General features: G+C 38.9%; 1 protein-coding gene across 1 annotated transcript in view; it reads right to left on the bottom strand.

Annotated features, from left to right (window-relative positions):
- The window catches only part of LOC122784937 (thyroid hormone receptor alpha), a 99,511-nt gene that overhangs the window by 21,398 nt on the left and 54,929 nt on the right, over positions 1–23,184 (bottom strand). The window contains exon 4 of the mRNA XM_044050378.1: positions 5,917–6,124. Coding sequence (XP_043906313.1) covers positions 5,917–5,963 — 47 coding nt within the window. The 5' untranslated portion in view covers positions 5,964–6,124. The remainder of the gene's footprint in view (positions 1–5,916; positions 6,125–23,184) is intronic.

Genomic DNA, 23,184 nt, shown 5'->3' on the forward strand with positions numbered 1-23,184 from the left:
TTTGAGAACATCATCATTTGCAGGTTTTAAGGTTTTCTGATATTTTATGGAAAATTAATCGAGAAAATAATCGACAGATTAATGGATTATGAAAATAATCGTTAGTTGCAGCTCTAAATGGTACGTTTCAAATCTCGCTGAACCAAATAGCAAATAGACCAATAGACTAAGTCTTTGAATTTGAGTAGTGATCAGGTCCTTCATATGGCTGTAGCTGTAAACTGGAGCACATTTGTCAGAGAGAGAGAGACAGGGGGAGGGGGAGGGGGAGGAAGGGAGGGAGATTCTACACATGTTTTGGAGAAGCTAAATAAAAGTGTGAGTGTTACCTAAATCATTACGTTAGTTTGTCATCAATCATAAACTTAGACACCTGGAACCTCAAAGAAGTCTTTTTTGTTGTTGTTTTTAACTTATAACTGTGTTAACTCTGATATTATAACTCTGTTATATTTCCTTACCTTGTGAGTCTCTCGATGGTTTAACTTCCTGCCCCCTCATGACTGCCTGCCCTGCCCTAATGTTTTTCACTCATAACCAATTATCCCTGTCTCCATTGTGTGTTTGGTTTTTGTGCTCCTTGTCCTCTTTTGTCAGTTGGCCTGCTCATCTCCCCAATTTGTCCCTGTGTTGTCCGTTTGTCTCCCTCATCGTCTCATGCTTCCGCGGCTTCTCATTTCTGAATATTTGGTGATGTTTCTCTTTGTTTGCCTGCCAACTGAAAAATCTGCAAGCCTTGCTTTTTTTTACATCAATTATCTCTTCTTTAGTGAAACTAGCTGCCTTTGTTTGCACTTCAGCTTTGAGGTACAGATAGGGTTAGATGGGGGACCGATGTGGGAACTTAAAACAATTAAGGCTGGAATCAATCTGCGGTTCCACGACATTTAATATCGACGATTAAAAACAAAAAAATACTTCTTTTTACATGCAAAATCTTGAATAAACCTGTGGGATTACATATATAATCCATTAATCTTACACTGCTCAGCTAGATGTTTGGTTAACAATGAAACAATTCATGAACATACAGTAATATATCATTTTTTTTAAGTAAGTTCCAGGATAAATGCTGATCTTAATCTTTCTTTAACATGTTTGCAAAACTAAACTATGACACACACATTTCACAGAGTGAGTGAAACAAGTGTGTGTGACTCTCTGCTCTACAAGGAGCTGCATTAATGCTAGATTAACAGGAACGAGTGTGTTAGAGAGCAGATTAGAGAGCGGTCCTGCTCAAACAGAGAGGGTTTGGGAATGCTAACTGGATTTGCTGAGGTGAGTTTGTGAGTGACGCTGCAAAGCAGAGAGAGTGAGCGACGTGAACGGTGACACTGTAACATCACAATGCATGACAAGAGTGAACAGTAAGTGAAAATGTGATATAAAATGACAAGAAAAACACTAAAAATAGATGTTTGTGAAGTGAAAAATAAGAAATGTGATCATAATAATGATGATAATGATCATCCCCTTTCTTCATTATTCGTCTCTGTCACAGACAAAATTAGCCGGTCAAATGCCCAATGGGCTTGTGAATGAATGAATAAACAGCTGTTGTTGTGTTTGCGTGTTTGCTCCATCAGACTCCATGTACAATTACACTGAGGTTATCTGAGGACGAGAGAGCGCAAGACTGGGCTTTAGAACAGGACTTGTGAGAGGAATGCAGGCCTATTAGTCACCAACAGAGCTGTGACATACATCTAAATCAATCTGGGTCAATATCTATATATATCTATATATATATCTATATATATATAGATATATATATACACATATATATACATACACACACATATATATATACATACATATATATGTATATATATCAAATAAAGGAATTTATAAAAAGAAAAAGTGCGTAACAAACTCAAATAAAATAGTACAGTAGACAGCATCATGTCACAAACAGCTTCACATAACTGTGTGCTCTGCATGGAACTTGAATAAAATTGGGTCATTTTCAGGAATAAGGCTGCGGCAATACTATTGGGACGGGTTTGCGTTAACGCCGTTAATAGCACTAGTTTAAATGCACGTTCCTTTACAGAAGTAAAGGAACTTTAATCTACTACTTTAATCTGTGAATACACTTCAGCTTTGACAGTAACTTTACTTCATGAACAGTGCATCTGTGGACACTTTACACTTTTAGTTCTATGGCAAACTAATTCTCTCACTCGCAGCTGTGTATAGGAAAGAAAATATGGCGATGTATTGCAATAAATCAGGATACTATAAGCAAGGCGATATATTAAATTGTTTTCTCCCTTAATATTTTTTTGTATTTCTATTAATTTGTCCTTTATTTATCCATGAAGGTGTCCTGGTCAAGATAGCAGCAAGGATAGTACAAATAGTTACAAAACAATTTCAGATATAAATCCCACAACAGAATAAAAAAGCTGAAGGGAAGTAGTTAAGGGAGAGTAAAAAAAAAAAGAAAAAAAAGGGGGAGATATAATAAAGTAAAGTACAGAAGTACAGGCCATACAATCAATGTCCTTAATCCAAATCCCTCAAAAACAACAACATGTTTCATGGCGCTCCATCAATCGCCTCTGAAGATGTTTAAAGAAGCCAGTGAAGTTTGGTTTTGCAGCTCATTCCATATCCATGCTGCATAGAAGGAGAGTAAGATGATGATGTATGATGATTTTTGTAATAATGGAACATAATTCGTGGCTAATTTTGACAAAATGACTCACATCCACACAACAAATTCTGTGTCAGTTTCCTCTTCCCCAGGCAATAACAAGCTCTGCAGCATCTCTGCGTGTGTGTGTGTGTGTGTGTGTGTGAGTGAGTGCTAATACCCAGAATGCTCTGTGACTCAGATCACACAGAGGGGAGGGGTCGGGGCATGAGGCAGCACTCACAAGAACACGTGCGTGGTCAGTGACACTGTGTGAGCGGCACAGACGCACATGCGCACAGACGCAAAGCGACAATCCCCAGTTGATGTCACATACTGAGGCGTCCTGAGCTGTCCTCTGCTTTCTGTGGCTCCATCTGCCCTCAGTGCTCCTAATCCAGCTCTCTCCTCTAATCCACACGCGCACACACACAGGGATACGACAATACACACACATACATGTACATTGTAAACACGCACATACTGTGTATACAGCAGTTGGCAGAAAAACACACACATGCTAATCACACACACTCGGAGAGGAGAGGCCTCCGCCAAAGCCCAATTATCTTCCCAGGTAGACGCTAATTTAGAATCACACAGAGCTCGCACTTGCTAAACATGGTGATGTGACACCAAAGGTCATCGGGATCAGGGCTTCTCTGCTGCATCAGAGTCAGGAGGAACAGTCAAAGCCTGGAAGTCACTTTTGTGATGAAAGAAAAAGAGTTGTCATCACTATTGTTTGGTCTGTTTGCTTTGTGATCACTCTGATGTTAAGTCCACTAGACTCTGCACGATTCAGCCGCTCAGAGTTTGCTTTCACACTTTTGCACTTCAGTCAAACAAACTGAACCTTTTGAATAACGCATTCCCCTCCTGGCCTGAGGAGGCGCTGCATCAAGAATTAACGAAGGAGAATACGAGACAAACGATGAACAAGAGAACTGGCTCACAACTTCTGTTTTCTGCCACATAAGAGCAAAACATGGAGCTGCATCACATCAGTCTGGGGTTTCTTAGTTTGTTTTATGCAAAAAATACTAATATGAAATTATGAGATAAATTATCTTATAATTATGACTTTCTATCTCATAATTTCAACTTTTTTATCTCAGAATTATGACTTTATCTCATAATTCTGACTTTTTATCTCATCATAATTATGACTTTTTATCTCATAATTATGACTTTTAATCTCATAATTATGAATTTTTATCTCATCATAATTATGACACGCGACTTTTTATCTCATAATTATGACTTTTTATCTCATCATAATTATGACTTTTTATCTCATAATTATGACTTTTTATCTCATCATAATTATGACTTTTTATCTCATCATAATTATGACTTTATCTCATAATTCTGACTTTTTATCTCATCATAATTATGACTTTTTATCTCATCATAATTATGACTTTTTATCTCATTCTAATTATGACTTTTTATCTCATTATAATTATGACTTTTTATCTCATCATAATTCTGACTTTTCTCATCATAATTCATTTTTATCTCATAATTATGAATTTTTATCTCATAATGACTTTTTATGACTTTATCTCATCATAATTCTGACTTTTTATCTCATAATTATGATAATTATGACTTTTATCTCATCATAATTATGACTTTTTATCTCATCATAATTCTGACTTTTTATCTCATAATTATGACTTTTTATCTCATAATTATGACTTTTTATCTCATCATAATTATGACTTTTTATCTCATCATAATTATGACTTTTTATCTCATAATTATTACATTTTATCTCATAATATCATGGCTCGGTCCAGTCTGTCTCCGTTTCTGTTATTATGTTTAGTATATTATAATAGTCTTCTTCTCCATTTTTGATGTAGCGTTACAGTGCCACTCACAGGCCTGGCATATGTGCTACAGTGTTTTAAGCCGTTTTGGACAATATCTGAAACTTTGCTGTGTTTATGAGTGACGGAATAAAAACATTGTTTACATTTCCGTGTGGATATACTGTAGCCTTAGTTATAGTTTTGTGAACCCTCTGTCGTGCATGTTGTAGATGTTTCCCTGCTCCAATACACCTGATTTAAATGATCTGCTCGTCAACAAGCTCTGCAGAAGTCTGATTTGAATTTATATTTATATTTATATTTATATTTGAATCAGGTGTGATGCGACGTTGTGTCCTTCAGCTTCACAAACCGCAAATGTTCTTTTCATTTCATGTAGGAGCAAAACAGAAACCAGAATATATTCACAATTAAGTAGCTGAAATCACAAAAAAACATCAAGGACAAGCACTGAAACCCCTTTTTAAAATAGTTTGTGATTCAATTATATTATAAATAGTCGATTATCTGTTTCTTTGGTCTTCAGTTCAATAATACAAAGTAACCTTACTACTTTCAGGTGTTTTTGTCTAGTGATCTAGGTTTTTAAATCCTTAGTAGTCTGTATTTTCATCGTAGTTTTATCATAAACTGAATCTCAGTTAAGCCCCAATTCTCATATGCAATCATTCAGTGTGTCTATATGCAGCCATATTTCTACCACACTCATTCACACACAGGAGCAACGTGGGCTTTAGTCCAATGATAAATGTAGAAAAAGAAAAAGTGTGAAAATGTAATGTACAAAGTGCAATTATGATTTTTTTTAAGGCACCCACTGAAAAAAATCATATCACTTTGGAACAATAACAGAGTTTTTATCAGGATTTTGTTGAGTTGAGTTGGAATCATTGTGACATGTTATTGTTTGGACACATTTCATGCGTCATGTGATGACGTACTTTTCAATGATGTACTTTAGCGTTTAGCATTTTGCCCTCGCAGTGGGATTTAACTTGTTCTTTATCGCTTCTGAACTGTCGCAGTGAATTAAGTTAATAAAGCGGTCGGGGCACAGTGTGTGTGTGGGTGTGTGTGTGTGTGTGTGTGTGCATGTGCTGCAGAAACACAGAGGGCACAGATGGCAACGTGACAGACAGTTCCGTCTTCCTCCTGTTTACTCCCCCCCTCTTTTCCTTCATTTTCTCTTCAGACTATATTGTTTTCCTTTGACTCCAGATTCATCCACACTTCAGCCAAAAAGCTGGTTCAGGAACAACAAGAATGTTTGAGTATGGAAAAAAAGAGGGAGTGAGTGCACTTCTCTGTCTTTCATCCATCCATCAATCCACCCACTCATCAAAGCCTGCAGCTATTTTCTCATCAGTCACTTCTGTCAAACCAGTGCTTCCCTTTCAAGCTCACATCACACACACACACGCGTGTCTGTCTCACCCTTTATCGTCCCCCTCAGACGAGTTGCTATCCTGCTTGTTGGACATTGGCTCGGTTTAACCTCGGCGTGGTCCAGCGGCCAATCACAGGACAATGAGGCGGACCATAATCTCGCCAGCCTGCTCAGCATTCGCCGCCGGCGCCTTCAATAGAGAGGGGAATCTAGGTGGAGCATAGTGGGCGGGACGTCGGTGGAGGCCAGAGACAGCTGGAGGGAGCAAGAGAAAGAAGACGTGAGCATTTGTACAATTAAACATCACACAGCATTAGAGTTAATGCTTATTTCAGCTGCATTTCACCTTATTTTCATATAAATGTTTCATGTTAATGCTGTGTTTTCGTTCGTTATTGTACTGTACTTGTATTTGTTACCTCTTTGGGAGCTTTTCTGGCATAAATACTTACTAAAAGTGAGCTTTGTTACAGTAGTAAAGTGACTACAGCTGCACTGGTAATGTGTCGGGGTGTCACAATGTTGCCATGAACACAGGATTATATCATCATGTCAATGTCAATCTCAAAATCTAAGTGTAAAATAGCAACACAAGGAGTTCTGTCTCTTGCATTGACGATCATCTAACGGACAAAATATGTAAATAACAGCTGAATAAATACATTTACTCAATAGGTATTCACATTTTCATGTCAGTGTTGTGTTTTTAAATACAATTGTTGCTCTAAATTTACATTTTAGTGCCGCTATTACTTTTATTACTGTACTGTACTTCTCTTTAGGACCTTTTCTGATATAAACACTGACCATATCACACTGCTGCTTTTGAGTGTTTCTGTGGCAGTGTTGACAGGTAAGAGTTGTCTCAATTAAAATGTCAATAATGTTAAAAACAATTCAAATGAAATAGTATTTCCAGGCTACTACTCATTTGTGTTGCCTGAAATTGAACCCATTTGAAAAAAGAAAGCAGGGCTCCACTTCTGCAGAGACGACAGTAGATGGCATCAGAGTGTGAGAAATCGGGTGAACCTCAAACTCTTGTGACTCTTACGAACCAACAACAGTCTGATTACACTGATTACAATGTATACACACACATCCAACACAAAGTACATCCTAATAAAAACTATACTGCGGAGCAAACAGTTACTGTGATTGCCGTACGGTCACTTTTATTACATGATACTGTACATGTGGTTGTGATAACCATATTTACATCACGCAGCCGTGATACGGAGCGAACACGTTCGAGGTTAGGGAGGTCACGGTGACACAGTTCATGTTTAACACACAGAGTCAATAGTTACTCAGCGTCAGGAGTCGATAACGAACACAACTTTATGAACACTGGGCTTACAAAGAGTCGTAATGAAATCTGCGATACAGGATTTTTTTAAATGATGTCTGCGAGGAAGCGAGAGAGAGAGAGAGAGAGAGAGAGAGCGCGAGAGTACGATGTGCTGAGCAACTCACAGTGACACACACAAACACAGCTGGTGTCAACACCATGTGGGTCAATGGGTCAGCGACGCACATACAGGACGGATCGATGTCCTGTCCGTTAACGACAGACACACCAGTGCATTGACTCTGCTGGGGAACGTACTGTACCAGTCTGGAAATAGACACTCAGCTATGAAGAAATCATGCATGAGGATTACAACACACACACACACACACACACTGCTATTTCACCATCAAACACAGACACTTGAGTCTCTGTCAAACATATTCACTTTGGCAAAAACCACACCCTGGTATGAGCAGACCCACAAACACTCTCACGTCTGTCTGAGTCTGTAGGAGGGAGGGATGAAAAGAGGGAGGGAGCTGATTAGATGGAGAGAAGCATGACAGCGTGATCAAAGATGACTGTTTCAACCCAGCATCTCCAGCTCCTTCTCCCCAGTTTCCTTCAAATCACTTCACTATCCCGCATTCCCTCTCTCTCTATGTCTCTATAATCACTATCAAGGCAGAGACGGATAAATAAATAAAAGTGCAGACAAAGGGAGGAGACACAGACCAGATTGTTGAAAAATAACACAATAAATCTGGCCAATACATACATTTACAGTTCATAACACAACTTATTACTGAGCAATGTTACAAAAACAAACATAAATCAGAATCTTATTCACTCATTCATTCATTCATTCATTCATCGTCCAGCACTTTATCCTCCACATGAGGGTCGCGGTATATACAGTATACGGCTGCTGGTGCCAATCCCAGCTGACAGAGGGTGAAAGGCAGGGTACATCCTGCAGAGGTCGCCAGTCCATCGCAGGGCCACACAGAGACAAACAACCATTCACACCTATGGTCAATTCAGATTGATTGTGCAATTAACCTGCATGCTCTTGTGTTGTTTCTAATTAAAGTTAATTCAGATTTCCGTTTTCTTCAATTTAGCTTAAAACCTAACATGAGAGGAGTGAGAAGAGGCTACTAAATAACCTCTGGCATTGAACTCTTGTGTCTGTCTGAAGAGAAAACCTTGAATGTCGTCCACTGTACCACATATTTTCTGCTGGATTTTGTGATTTTGGTCCTCACATATGTATGTGTCTATATGTATATATGTATATATATATATATATATATATATATATATATATATATATATACATATATACATATATATATGTATATATGTATATATATCTATATATGTATTTATATATATATATACATACATATATATATATATATATATAAATATATGTATATTTGAAACACTGAGGAGTACATGACACATTTTGTCTCGTAATACGTTGAAAGAACAAAGTCTCGAGTCTGGTGTCGAGCAAAGGGAAACGTGAAGACGAGCCAAAAAAAGTCTTTCCCAAAATGTCACATGGTTTATACGTTGTTGGTCCTCACAAAGACACCTATACCAAAACACACACGCACACAAAAGCACTATGATTTTAATGCCCTGTCTCTCCAATAAGCCCCCCCTCCTTGAAACTCTTGCAGAGCTTCATAAATATCATTCCATAACTCAATGAACTGCTTTTGTTTTATTATTATTATCATCTGCAGCATCGGTTTATTTCCCAATGTTTTTTTTTAAAAACAATAAGATCTACAATCCCAGAGGACAAGTCGTCTTCTCTGTGTTCTGTGTTTTCCAGCGTGTACGTCGCCAGTATTCAATTTCATGCCACAATTACATTTTCTCTCTTTCACAGAACCAGGAGTGCATCAGGGAGGCGAACCGCGACACAGCTTTACTCTCACATCATTTTCTGTTGCATTGTTTAACATAAAATGTGACAAGACACACTTAATAAAAGCATAATAATAATAATAATAATAATAATAATAATAGATTTAAAATTCACATTCCAATAACCGACTCACGTGAAGTCTGCTCTTGTGTCTGCGCTCTCGTCTGCATGCAGAGGCTGGCTGACGGTTTGTAAGCACATTATGACAGCTGACATGCGGCTACCTTTCAGTTCATCGGGGGCATGTTAAATATGGGCCTTAGAATGATCCATGATAGCACTGGAGTTTTTTATAGCTGAACATATATCACACAAGCAGGCCAGCCACTGCATGTATGTATGTACGCATGTATGCAGGTCTGACTTGGGTTTTTTGTCCATGGGAAATGTTTTTTTAAACATTGGGAAGTTAAATAGAGTTGGTAAATAACATATTGTATCATAACCGTGTTTATAATTTCACAAATTTACTGGGAATTTTGCGCCCCTTTGTAACCCTCGTTGTGACTGAGCCACATGAGGACACAAGCAGGACTTGGTGAGTGAAAGGTGGGGTAAAACCATTAGGATGTTCTGGGCTTAGATGGTTGCATGAGTTCAAGAAGGTAACGACTGCTGTGAAAGTCCCGGTCTGTTCCTTTAATCTGACCCGGGTCACACACACAGCATATGTAAACACTTGGCAGCGACTTGCACACAAGCATGTGTGTGTGTAACGCTCGGTGCCACTCGATCAAGTCCATGTTGAAAAGCAATAAACGCGACCTTTAGAGAACTGCAAGAGGAGAACTTCAAATTCTGGACTGATCGTAAGAGGAGAACATGTTTTATTTAACTGGAATCTATTCAAAGACATAATAGATAATCAATTCATCTGTGGGTTCATTTCTCAAATGACAACATCCTCAAATGTTCCCCTTTGTCAACAAACCATAACATATTCAGTTTATGAAGATAAATGGCAATTAATCTAGTAACCAATTAATGGCTGCAACCCGATATGCAAATGTCATAGTTGATTGTTGATAGTTGATAGTTGAATGTCAGGATTATTCAATTACAATTCAAAAACTAGATTGAGTTCTAGAGAGAGAAAACTCCCTCGAGTAAAGGTCGGGACTAATAAGTTGCAATAAGAAAGTTTAATGGGAAATAATGATTTCGACTAGAGCTGAAACTATTAATCTAATCGATTAATAATCAATTACTAAATTAATTGACAACTATTTTGATTATCGATTTATCGGTTTGAAGCATTTTTCATGATTAAAACACGATTTCCGATTGTTTAAGCTTCTTAAATGTGAATTTTTTTTTTCATTTCTTTGCTCTGGGTAACAAAGAAATCATTAAACGTTAATTATTTTGGTTTGTGGACAAAACAAGACATTTGAGAACATCATCATTTCCAGGTTTGATGAACACCAATCAACATTTTTTAATTTTTTTTATCGATTATGAAAATAATCATTAGTTGCAGCTCTAATTTTGACAAAATGTTTTGTTGAGTTAAGTTATGATTAATTTTATATCATCCTTTTAGTAGTGATATTAAGTAGCAATAATTGTGCAGAAGTCACAAAAATAGACTGTTTTTCTTTTCTTTTGTTCCTAAAAACGAGCCAAGTAAACTTTGAACCGGATCGATTTCACAAATTTGATCCTATCTGAAATATTTTGAGTAAAGATTTTTTTTCTTCACATTGCCTCTAGGTTGTGCTGAAAAAAAAGTTAAGTTTAAGTTAGTTTTTATTAATCCCCTTAGGGAAAGTATTCCTCTGCATTTTGACCCATCCTAGAATTAGGAGCAGTGGGCTGCCACACTGAGTGGCGCCCGGGGAGCATTGGGGGTTGGGTACCTTGCTCAGGGGTACCCCAGCCCTTTTTGGCCGGGTGGGGATTTGAACCGGCGACCCTCCGGTTACAAGTCAAGTTCCCTTTCCCCTTGGCCACAGGCTGCCCAAAGGATATAAGACACTGCACAGTCTTAAAGCCTCTGTATGAAGTGTACGTTTATACATAGTGATGGAAAACAGCAGCCGAAATGCTCTGCGTTCTAAAGGTTAAAGTGTGATTCATTTTAAATTAAAACAAAACAAACAAAGCAGTGTAGGCTTCATCTACAAGGAAGTACACAAACAAAAAGAGCTGAGTGGCAGAGTGCCAACGACGTCCTCCGCAACACAGTCGACAATTAAAGACACTTCACAGCACAACTCCACACACACACACACACACACACAGCTGTATTTGTGTTGTATTTTCAAAATGTGAGGTCACATACTCAGGGTATGAATATGACTTTTTATATGTCATTAACCTTGTTCTTTCTCTCCCTAGTCTGTGTCTGTCTTTCCTTCCTTCCTTCCTTCCCTCTCTCTCTCTCTGTATCCTCATCTTGCAGGTTGCAGGATCCAGATCCAGTTTTCGAGGCCATTACTATCATACATATCATCACCATTATTATTATTATTATGCTATAATTAAAGGTCGATATCAGTAGCATTTTTATCAACACTCTCTGCTGCGGCTTATATAAATTACATTGTATTGCTATAAACATGTCATCGTTGACTGTATACACTTGGAACTTGATACAATTGTTGTGTATCTGCTCCTGGTCTCTCTCTCTTGTGTGTCTACCTCATCTCCCTCTTGTCCTTTCTCCCCCTTTTCTGTCCCCCATTTTCCTTTCACCCCAACCGGTCGAGGCAGATGGCTGCACATTTCAGGGAGTTTTTTCTCTCCACTGGAAACAGTAATTTGACAAAACTATAGTCAAGACTCTTTTGTAGACCACATGATGTGGTCTGCATGAAACATGCAGTCTGAACTGACGGGGCTGCTTGGTTGTTATTAAAGTGTAATGTGGCCGTTAGCTGTACGATTATAATCACAACTTCATTATTTACGTTTGAATGAATCAACTTGTCACGTCCATGTCTGACTGCCGATGATTTATGGATGTTTATGTCTCACTGGAAAGAGTAACTGGATTCCAGACAAACAGTATGTATGTCATCAGAGAGAGAGAGAGGGAGAGAGAGAGAGAGAGAGAGAGGGGGGATCACACTTGAGTGTTTGTAGGTCAGTGTGGAATTATTGCCGCTGTCAACCTTTATATTCCTCCCGTCATCTCTTCCTGCTCACTCTTTACCTGATGGAGTAACCACAGCCTCTCTGACGCGTCTACATAAAACAAAAACCAAAAAAAAAAGTTCCTTCTTCTGCCAAACTGCTCCGAGCATGTGGGGAAATAGTTAGTATAAATGTACTTATTAATATTTCAAACTGACACAAGAAGTGGAAAAAAAAACCAAGTGAAAACTGAGTTGCAGATCCATGTCGTGGGTCTTTATATCACGCTCTGCTGCTCCTCCTCCTCCTCCTCGTCTTGTGCACTTGTTATTTTCCGATCCCCGTTTCCCTGTGTGCTCGTGGCACCGTGTCCTCCTCTGTTCCCTCTTCCCTCACTTTACATTCAGTCTTTTATTTACAGCAATCCTCTTCTCCGGGTGCATTGTTTCCCCCCACTCTCATTGACTATGTATGGCCGCTGTTTTCTCTGCCAGCGACTGTAATTATGGCGTGTGCGTGGATGTGTGGGCGTGTGCGCGTGTGCACATCCATGTGTGTGCGCATCTCTCACATAAGAGTCATTTCTGTGACATTGTGTCTGTGGTGTGTCTGCACACAACTGTGCGTGATCACACGCGCACACACACATACCCTTGTAGATCACTTTTGTGTGTCACAAATGCAAATGTTATGTCCGGGAACATTGTCTGCTTGTTTTTTAAAGCCACAACATTTATTTATCGAAGCCTCCGCTCAAACTCACTTCTCCACTTCAGGAGTGTCTGGGTTAGCGCTCTGCTGTGTCACATTTAGGTCGGATTATTGGCAGAAATTGGAAATACGACCCATGAATATGTTAATCTACGTGTACAATCCCTTTTAAAATAAAAAACCTTTGCTGTACATTATATATACATCACCTGAGCACACTGTCGTCTGACTGTCCATTAGAGTCTATTATTATGCTCTATTTTCATCTGTTTTACTTCCATCTCCGTCACTACCCCACATACCTCTATTCGTCTTGCGCATTGGTGTGGACGTTACATAATACTTCCTCTGGAGGGCAGTGCCGAGCACCGAGTCGCAGGCATCAACAAACATGGCGACCATTTTATTGTCCAGAAAAAAAACACACAAGCTGATTTCGCAGCGGTGAAATCTGAATGTAAGTCGTCCCATTGATGGAGAATTGTATTTGTAGGTGTTGTCGTTTTCCTGACTGATTACTACTGACTATACTATACTGCTCTGGGGCTCTGGGGCTACAACTAATGATTATTTTCTTGATTAATGAAGTACTTGTTTGGTTTGTAAAATGTCAGAAAATGTTGACCAGTGTTTAACAAACCTGGAAAGTATGAGTTTTAATGATTTATTTGTTATATGGAGGAAAAAAAACCGGACAATAATCACATTGAAGAAGTTACTCAAATAATGGTTACAGCCATAATACATGATTTCCAGTAGTTGGTATCACTCTACTACAAATGCTACGAGCAAAAGGCCAGACGGAAAAAAAGGGCTGAACAATTTTGAATAAATATCTAACTGCCATTATTTTGACAGGAAACGCGATTGCGAGGGAATGCTATCATTATTCTCATTTTCATTCAAAAAAACACATTTAAAAGGATTACTGTGTGATATTTGTGCAGCTCTGTGAGAAACGAAGACATTCCCTTCAGTCTGTAGAATGAGATGTGTAATAATAATTCATCTAAAATTATATTTTGACGCATATTTCGGCGGTCTCCTGCGATTTGAAAATTGCAGTAAGCTGTGTTGCGATTTCTATGAAATTTCGAGTCATTGTTCGGCCCGAGACGAAAATGAACGCGAAGTACGGACGCAAGGCTCCGTCCATCTCTGTCTTTTGTGCAGAGTTTAAATTGACAAATTGGAGGGAGGTAGCAGTTAGCCACCACCAGGGGGCTGCTGACTGCAAAACAAACAAGGCAAACAGACTTCAGCCCATTCACGCAACAAGCCTCTGTCGGCCTCTGTTGGTCATATTGGCAAGTGCGGACACAAAAACAGACAGACAGAGCCACTAAAAACAATACTTCACTCCCAAATACGAGTTTGCATTAGAGCTGCAACTAACGATTATTTTCATAATCAATTATTTTCTCGATGAATCGTTTGGTCCATAAAATATCAGAAAACCTTAAATAATATTGATCGGTGTTCGTCAGACCTGGAAATGATGATGTTCTCAAATGTCTTGTTTTGTCCACTAACCAAAATGATTGACTTTTAATGATTTATTTGTTATACAGAGCAAAGAAATGAAGAAAATACTCATATTTAAGAAGCTTAAACAATCAGTAATCTTGTTTTAGCCAATCGATTAATCGGTTATCAGAATAGTTGTCCATTAATTTAGTAATGGAATAATAATCGATTAATCGTTTCAGCTCTCGTTTGCTTCTTACTTGGTTTATATCATCAGTAAACATTTCCTTGAAGAGTTAATGTTCTCAATCACCAGTTTCAGGTCAACTTCAATAGAACATAATGTCAATTTTGTGACCGTTTAATGGGAGTGTGACTACAGGTGAATTACCAGTGTTAAAACACTGAAAAACCACAAGACTACAGTGCTGTGCAAAGGTCTCAAGGCGCCACCTGCTGTGTTGTTTTTCTCTCTGTCAAATTCTGTGATTGTTGGCATTTGGATTAAAATGACATAACTGGAAGTTGGTCTCACAGTATATATTAGCAAAGTGCCAAAGTCAGACAACACGTGTCTGTAATGCTCAAGCACGTCTTGAATAAATAATCAACCTTTTCTAAACATGTTTTTTCCCGTAAGAAGAAGACGCAAACCACAGAGTGGGAGAATGGAGAGAATACATTCTTTCCAGTATGTGAAGGTCACCGCAATTCCCTTTGCTTATTGCGCTCTACTTTCTCTCCATTAGATGGCACTAATTCTCACACTTGACCTTCAAACGTCATATTTAACAGTCAGTTTTATCTTCTCAACACCTGACAACACCAGAACCACACAACTGCTCACAGCCCTGTCGTCTTTTTCGATCCCTGTCAGCTGTTTTTTCACCGGTTTTGGTCATTTTAACAGCTGTTTGCACACAAAAACATTATTGGATAAAACTGTCAAGTGTTCAGGCCTGACAGCAGTTGAAAGGTTGGTGGATCAATAGGAAACGGAATGGCACAAAGTAAAATGGAAACAGACGAGGCAAATCAATTTCGCCATACACTAAGAAAAGAAGAATGGCAGCAGACGAGAAGGTCAGAACTTCCTCAAATGAAGAACACGGTATGTTAATTACATTTCCAATTCCTTGCTGCTTGACTGTGATTTAACTGGGGCACAGTTAATGATGCAGTGGTTCTAATGGAAGCCTGGAAACCAGACCAATCACAAAGGCTCATGTATATTCACATTGCGGATGGATCTGGCTCAAGTCCCATCCCAGCTGATTTCCATCTGTCCTGAAACTGGCAAATCAGAAGTGCTCCTCTGACATCAGGAGGCTTTGCATTGATGAACGGCACCCAGTGGGAAATACTGCCGATGTAAAGAACCATAAAGATTTATTAAAACGCCTTTTTTTTGTACATTTTAGTAAGACGTGAAGACGAGAGGACATTTCCTCTACAAGAGCAAACAGCTCACTGTCTGTTCTGCAGCCACTGATTGCACCCCATGGACGTTGGGAATAAACCAAGAGGTTCTAAAAGTCTGGCAACACCAGACGAGTGTAACGGCACCCGCCAAGACAATTAGCGCCACCGGCTGTTAATTTTAACGCTCAACTCCTCATAGCATAACAGTAATGGATGGAAAGGTGCATTCATTTGCATTTCTCTTTAGCAGATTCTCTGGAAATGTAATAAACATCTGCGCTACATGTCGATGGAAACCGGGGCCCGCGTCTGCCAGAGCACTTCACTCGCATGACCCGGAGCCTCGCTCATACCTGATGAAATTAAAAGCACCATCAGTGACTTCATAGCGTCCACACGACAGAAGGTTGATTGCTGTACCAGACGAGTGCATTGAGTTATAGATTTACTGGACTTTTATTAAAAAAAAAGAAAGAAAAAAATGCTATTAATTGACTCCACATGTAATTCACTCACGGAAGAAAGTGAAGTTACTTTTTAAGCTGACGCCGTATAAAGTGAAATGTCCTTTGTTGCCTCTTTGCATTCATTCTGTGATTTCCTGCCCTCTGGTGGTGGCAGCAGGTCATCGTCTCTGAGAGCTAGCTCGCCTAAAATGTGCCGTTGTAATATTGTTATTCAAATTTCTGAAGAAGAAATGTGTGCACCACAGTAGAGCTGAAACAATTCCTCGATTAATCGATTATTGATGATAACTGATTGATCCGTCCGAAGCTTTTTTAACTATTAAATAGGGCTGAACAATTAATCGAAATTTTATCGAAAGTGTGTCAAAATATAATTTTTGATTAATTATTGTCTTGATCTATACAAATCTTGAAGAGAACATCTTTGTTTCTCACACATCTGCACAAATATCACGGTTTTCAAATGAAAAATGATAATATTGATGTAAAAATTCTCTCCGATTTCCTGTCAAAAATAATCGCAGTTAGAAATTTATTGAAAATCGTTCAGCCCTATTATTAAAACAAGATTTCTGATTGTTTCAGCTTCTTAAATGTGAACATTTCCTTCGATTCTTTGCTCCAGATAACAAAGAAATCATTAAAAGTGAATGATTTTAGTTTGTGGACAAACACAAGACATTTGAGATCTTCATTATTTCCAGGTTTGACAGACACTGATTGTCATGTTTAACGACATTTAAGAACCAAACGATGACTCCAATAATCGAGAAAATAATCAACGCATTCATCGATTATGAAAATGATCGTTAGTTGAAGCTCTACACCACTGGAATAGAAACGGTAAAAACACAATGGCTCAATCTTTGGTGCAACGGGACATAAATGTATGCAGTGTCACTCAAATCTGCCTAGCAATTTGTTGCTATGGAGACCAGGAAGATGCAAATACAAAGAAACATCTCTAATTACCAGGTAGCTATGAGTCAAAACAGAGAAAGTGACGTATTAAACGTGTATCCGGGTTTCTGTCAGGTTTAAAACCACCAGAGCTGACATTAATATGACAGTTAATCAGCTTCCCTCAGCTCTCTCTGCACTTCCCGAGGATTTAATAAAAAAAAAAAACGGTGAGTCATGTGACAATGAGATCAACTCTGGGTGAAAGAAGACTATTTTTTCTGCATTCTACTGTATAAATTATGGGAATACCAATTCCAACAATCAATTTGATAACCGGGTAATTGCTTCAGCTTCTTTTCTTTCTTTTTTACACCCAAATATAGAGTGGATCTGGTTTCTCCACTGTGAGGATTTGCTCTCCATCACTGTTTTTTATTATTTTTAAACTGATTATGTACAAACAATACTGGATTGCCTTGATTGATTTCCGGAGCTCTGATGGAGCGTGCTTGTAATACGATTTCCGAGGCAAATTTATGGACGCTTTTAGAGACGTCCTTGGAAAACAGAAGTCACACTGAATCTAATTCTTCAGTAAATTGCGTTACCTTCAAAAACGTGCATACATTGCACTTCATATATTCTATAAAAAAGCGTCAGGACAAACGCAAATAATGCACAGCCAAGTGGGTGGGACTTGTTGAAAATAAGATATTTATCCCTGAGCATTCAGCAGCATGAGGCAGAGAGTGGAGACAGATGAAAAGCCTGTTCAGATGTACTCGTTTCTGTTTTCTAGGACAAACTTCAATGTTTGTGTGTGTATATATATATATATATATATATATATATATATATATATATATACATATACATATATAGATACATAGATATATACATATATATGTATATATATATATATATATATATATATATATATATATATATATATATATGAGATGAAATCATTTGACAAGGACCACATTGTTCTGTTCTGTTTGTGCAGCATGTGAGGCGGAGCTGTCACGCACACGTGTGGCACTCAGGGAAAGTTGGGGCACACACACACACACACACATATGTATATATATATATGTGTGTATACATACTGTAGCTGCAGGACGTCCATATTTCATATAACATATATGAAATATATATATCTATTACAACTAAATTAAAATTGACCTTTTCATTAATTATAATTTTAACTAATGATATAAGGACACCACACACACACACACACAATGATGTGAAAGCCAAGACTGACCTTCTGAAATCAAAGCACTCCACTCCCCCCCCCCCACACACACACGCCCCCCTGCAGTGTCTCCTCCTCCTCCACCTCGCCTGCTTTGTCTCGTTGCCCTCCCTCCTCCCCGTTCTCTCCCTATATAATGCTCATACAGTGTGAAGGCAGCCAAGAATGTCGTCCATGGCTGACCTTCCCTTCGCCTCTCCTCTCCAGTTCATGTGCATGAGCTGGCACATCTGCACTACACCCCCCATCCCCCATCCATCTCTCTCCATCCACCCCTGATGTTGATCATTCTGCAGAAGCTGCATAATTGACCGAGCCTCTGGAAACATGTAGGAACAATCATCCTAATCTGATGGCCCGGCTGAATCTGTCTTATCTACTACAAATATTGATGTTTCTTTATGTCGGGTTCAGTATTAATTCTCTTAAGCGCCCGGGGTGTGACATTTTTATTATTCTAATAAAATGGTGCAGAAAGCCGAGGCAGCTGAAGGTGATTTCTGAGGAATCATTATATTTTAGTATCTCTTTGTGTTTCACATGGGTTTATAGTTGTGTTTACATCACGGTACAGTACGGTACGGCCTACAAAGTGTCCCACCCAGCCAGCATGTCCATGTAGGCCCCATAAGGCTTCTATTTGAGCTGTCAACAGGGGTCACAACGGGGTTTGTCCACGGTTTCCATGATGGCTCCACCTGCGTCTTCTTCACTTCAAGCACATGCCCACCAGGCTACCTGGTGTACTAACTGGTCATGGGCTCAAAGTGGGTCAGTTATATGGTTTCGAGTAAATAAAGAGCACGAAGAATGATCAAAACTAAATATTGCCACAATAATAATTCATGCTTATTACTAAATTAATCGACAACTATTTTGATAATCGATAATCAGTTTGAAGCATTTTTCATGATTAAAACACAATTTCCTATTGTTTAAGCTTCTTAAATGTGAATATTTTCTTAATTTCTTTGCTCTGCATAACAAAGAAATCATTAAAAGTGAATCATTTTGGTTTGTGGACAAAACAAGACATTTGAGAACATCGTCATTTCCAGGTTTGACGAACACCGATCAATATTTTTTAAGGTTTTCTGATATTTTAGGGACCGAACGAGAAAATAATCGACAGATTCATCGATTATGAAAATAATCGTTAGTTGCAGCTCTCATCCATCTCGGCTGGAGCGATGCATCTGTCATGTGATCTATAAACATCATCCTTCCTTTGCTGGATCTGTTTCCATTGCATTTACCTTACATATCAAGTCAAGCTGTTAAATACATGCAACCTCACGCAGATATTTAGTGCCTGTATATGTGTACAACCAAAAAGGATGGAGGTCTCAAAAACTGAGCAGAGCAGCGGCGCAGAACAACAACTCCATGAACCCGAGGTCACAGTGTTGGTGGTGGGAAGAGAAGCCTCCACTGTGCTCTTATTAAACGGACTTAATAACCTCCAGTCTAGCCTCCGTCCCTCTGAGCTCCACTTCCTCTTCTAATCCCTTCCTCGAATATGACCTCTAATTCCTCTCTCAGCTCCTTGCCAATCCAATCTAACACACACACACACATATATATATGTGTGATACTATCAGTTTAAAGTCATTCTGAAAATTGAGCTATTGGAAGTGAAAAAGAGGGGAGAAAACTAGAAGCTCACGGCTGAATCGCACCCTGCCTGCAGGTGTCCTTTGCTTCTTTTCCGGCCTCGCTCTCTTTATCGTAGCCAGACGCTTTTTAATTTAAAAAAAAGAATCTCAGCGTCTCAATTATAATCCCACCGCAGTCTGTAGGTATAAAAACATATTACATCAGCTATAATGTAATAACACACAAACTGCTCAGGCGGAAACTGAAATGAGACACTAAAAATATATGTACTTTATGAACCAGTGAACGCCGGAGCTGGAACGCTGCATGGTTTGCATTTTTCTGTTCAAACTCAAGCCCACGAGAGTTCCATCTGAGCCCCATCTCAACCCCAACGCAGCCAAAACGCAGGCAACGTAAACGGCACTGTGCGCTACCTTGTCCGTTACCGTGGTTACTGCTTGTGCAAATAAGACGTGTAAATAAATAACCATGAATACACACACACACACTGAATTAAATAAAAAAGTATTTATGGCACAACACACTCACACTCGGCATTACTGAACCAGACCCTGGTTCAAGAGCGCTCGAGAGCAGTCATTCATCGAGACTTTTTTGGGTCAACAAATTCTGTCTGGGCTTTTTTTTTTAACTCAAAACTGTTAACATTAAATTTTTAACAGCAGCAAATGTCTGTTTTTAAACCATTGTCAGACGAGTTCACCCAAACGCTGATTGAATCAGTTCCACACAACTCTCTCTCTCTCTGAGTTTCCCAGTACAGCAGGTGTTTTGTGTGACATGTGTTGTGTATGATTCATACTCAACACATGGTCCCCAATACCACGATACAACCACGATGAAACAATTACTCGTTTATTAATCGATTACTAAATGAATCAGCAACTATTTTCATTGATTAAAACAATATTTCATAATGTGAATATATTATTTGTTTCTTTCGCTCCATATAACGAACACATCATGAAAAGTGAATTATTTGGGTTTGTGGACAAAGTTTGACAAACACTGGTAACGTTTTCTGACATTTTATGGACCAAGCGACGACTCGATTAATTGCGAAAAGAATCAATTATGAAAAGAATCGCTCCACATACAACGATTCTGTGATAATCTCCATATTGCAAGACAATCACATAGCGACACATCGCGCTATCTGTCTAAATGAAGAAAACAAAACATCAGTAAAGAGTTGAAAGTGCAGGATTTCGTAGAGAACAAAGTGCATAAAGTCTGTGTATTGAACGTGGATGGAGCATCTCTTAATGTAGCTTTCTCCACCAATATCCTGCTGTAAACTCCCTTTTCTTCATCCAGGCAACTTCTATCTAGTCAATATAATAGTAAAACAGTAAAACATAGCAACATTTGCTCTTGTCACCACTTACAGTGAGAACTGGGTTACAATATTTAGCCATCATTTATCAGTGAGACACACATAAGGCTGTCACAGTTTAATCCGAAATATGGATATCCATTCTAACTAGGAAAGGAAAGTGAAGAGGGAGCAGAGGGAGCTGTAAAGGCAGCTTGGCCTGTATCCAGACCGTCTTTGCTCATCAAGGGAAGACAACAGTGATGTTGCTCTGCGGTGACAACAGAGGACAAAAACGAGCAGAAATGTGTGAAAGCAGAGTGTGGACGTGTTTACGGTTGAACACACTTGATGGCAAAGCAATGAACAGATCTGTAGACTCAGCTGTCAGCAGCTAACGGAGTCAGCGACTGCATCGCACGTATAAAACGCTAGTGTTCATATAAATCTGAGAGAAGTGCTACTGCTCTAGAGCCCAAAGAAGCTTTAATCATATGCAGTCAGTGCTTAAATCCTTATCATCTACAATCCCCACTGACAAATTTACAGAAGAGGATTAGGGCCACACAGGGGAAAAAATATTTGAGTTCTGACTTTGTCAGAATTTAGAGTATAAAGTCAGAATTCAAAGTATAAAGTCAGAATTCTGAGAATAACGCCAGAAATTCTGAGAATGAAGTCAGAATTGTGAGTCAGAATTCTGACTTTAACTGTGTTTAATTTCAGAACTCAAATATTTTTGCCCTGTGTGGCCGTAACCCTCTTCTGTACAAATTAAACAATAAAAGATGCCCCCCAGGCTCTCGATATGGAGGGTCACTCAGTGTGAAGTCACGCGAGCAGCTGTGCGGGTCTCTCCTCTTCAAGTGGGAGGGTGTAAATAAACAGTTAAACTGCAGGACACGGTCACCCTTTTAAGAGAAACATTAATCACCATGGCCACTGTGATGCCGCACACTGCCAGCTGTTGAATGACATTACACACGCTGTACACACAGTACATTTCTCTGCGAGACGTAAAGCACTTAAAAGGGATTGTTACTCTCGACCTTACGTTACCTCACTTGTCCGACGTTTTCATCTGTAAAAGGTTAAAGGTCTTCGAGTGAAAAAGAAATGGAAAAGTTAAACTTGAGTTTTAAAAGAAGAAGAAGGAAAAACGGTGTTGTGACATGTGGCCACCTGTTCTCCGTACTTGAGTTATATTCCCGCGGAGGGAAAAAAACAGCAGAAGTGTTCATTCTAATTTTAATGAAATGTAAATATATGAAAACATATGGTTGTGCCACCTGACAGAAGGAAGGCTGGAACAATTACAACATTATACAGCCCTTAAACACTGTAAATCATTCCTATTTTCATATCTCATTTGCACATCCAGCATACATGGTCTGGTGCTGCCCAAACACACATCTGTCGACAGAACCACCTATTTTTAAGCTTGGGCTTTCTCCATGCTTTTGTGTTCTTCTTCTATATTCTTCTTTGTTACAGGTCACTGCTGCTCCAGTGACTTCCACTTTCCAACAAGGATCCATTTAACGTAGGGTGGGAGGGAGATTAGAGCATTTTTTTACTATATTACTTAAAATCCTCTTCACACCAATTAATGAATGCATTATCACAGAATTAAAAAAGATTCAATCACCTGTGGAACGGACATGCCTGTAAAAACACCGTCCAATCTTATTGAACGGCCCAAACAAAATTAATTAGATCGTGATGCCATGTGCGCCTATGCGCGTACATCTCTTCACTCAGAAGACAACGCCAGGGTTGGGGGCTGGCGCCAGCAACTATTCCCCAAGCTAGAAGTCCCGAAGTTTTCACTACAA

The sequence above is a fragment of the Solea senegalensis genome, linkage group LG19 (assembly GCF_019176455.1).
Source record: "Solea senegalensis isolate Sse05_10M linkage group LG19, IFAPA_SoseM_1, whole genome shotgun sequence".
Taxonomy (NCBI): Eukaryota; Metazoa; Chordata; class Actinopteri; order Pleuronectiformes; family Soleidae; genus Solea; species Solea senegalensis.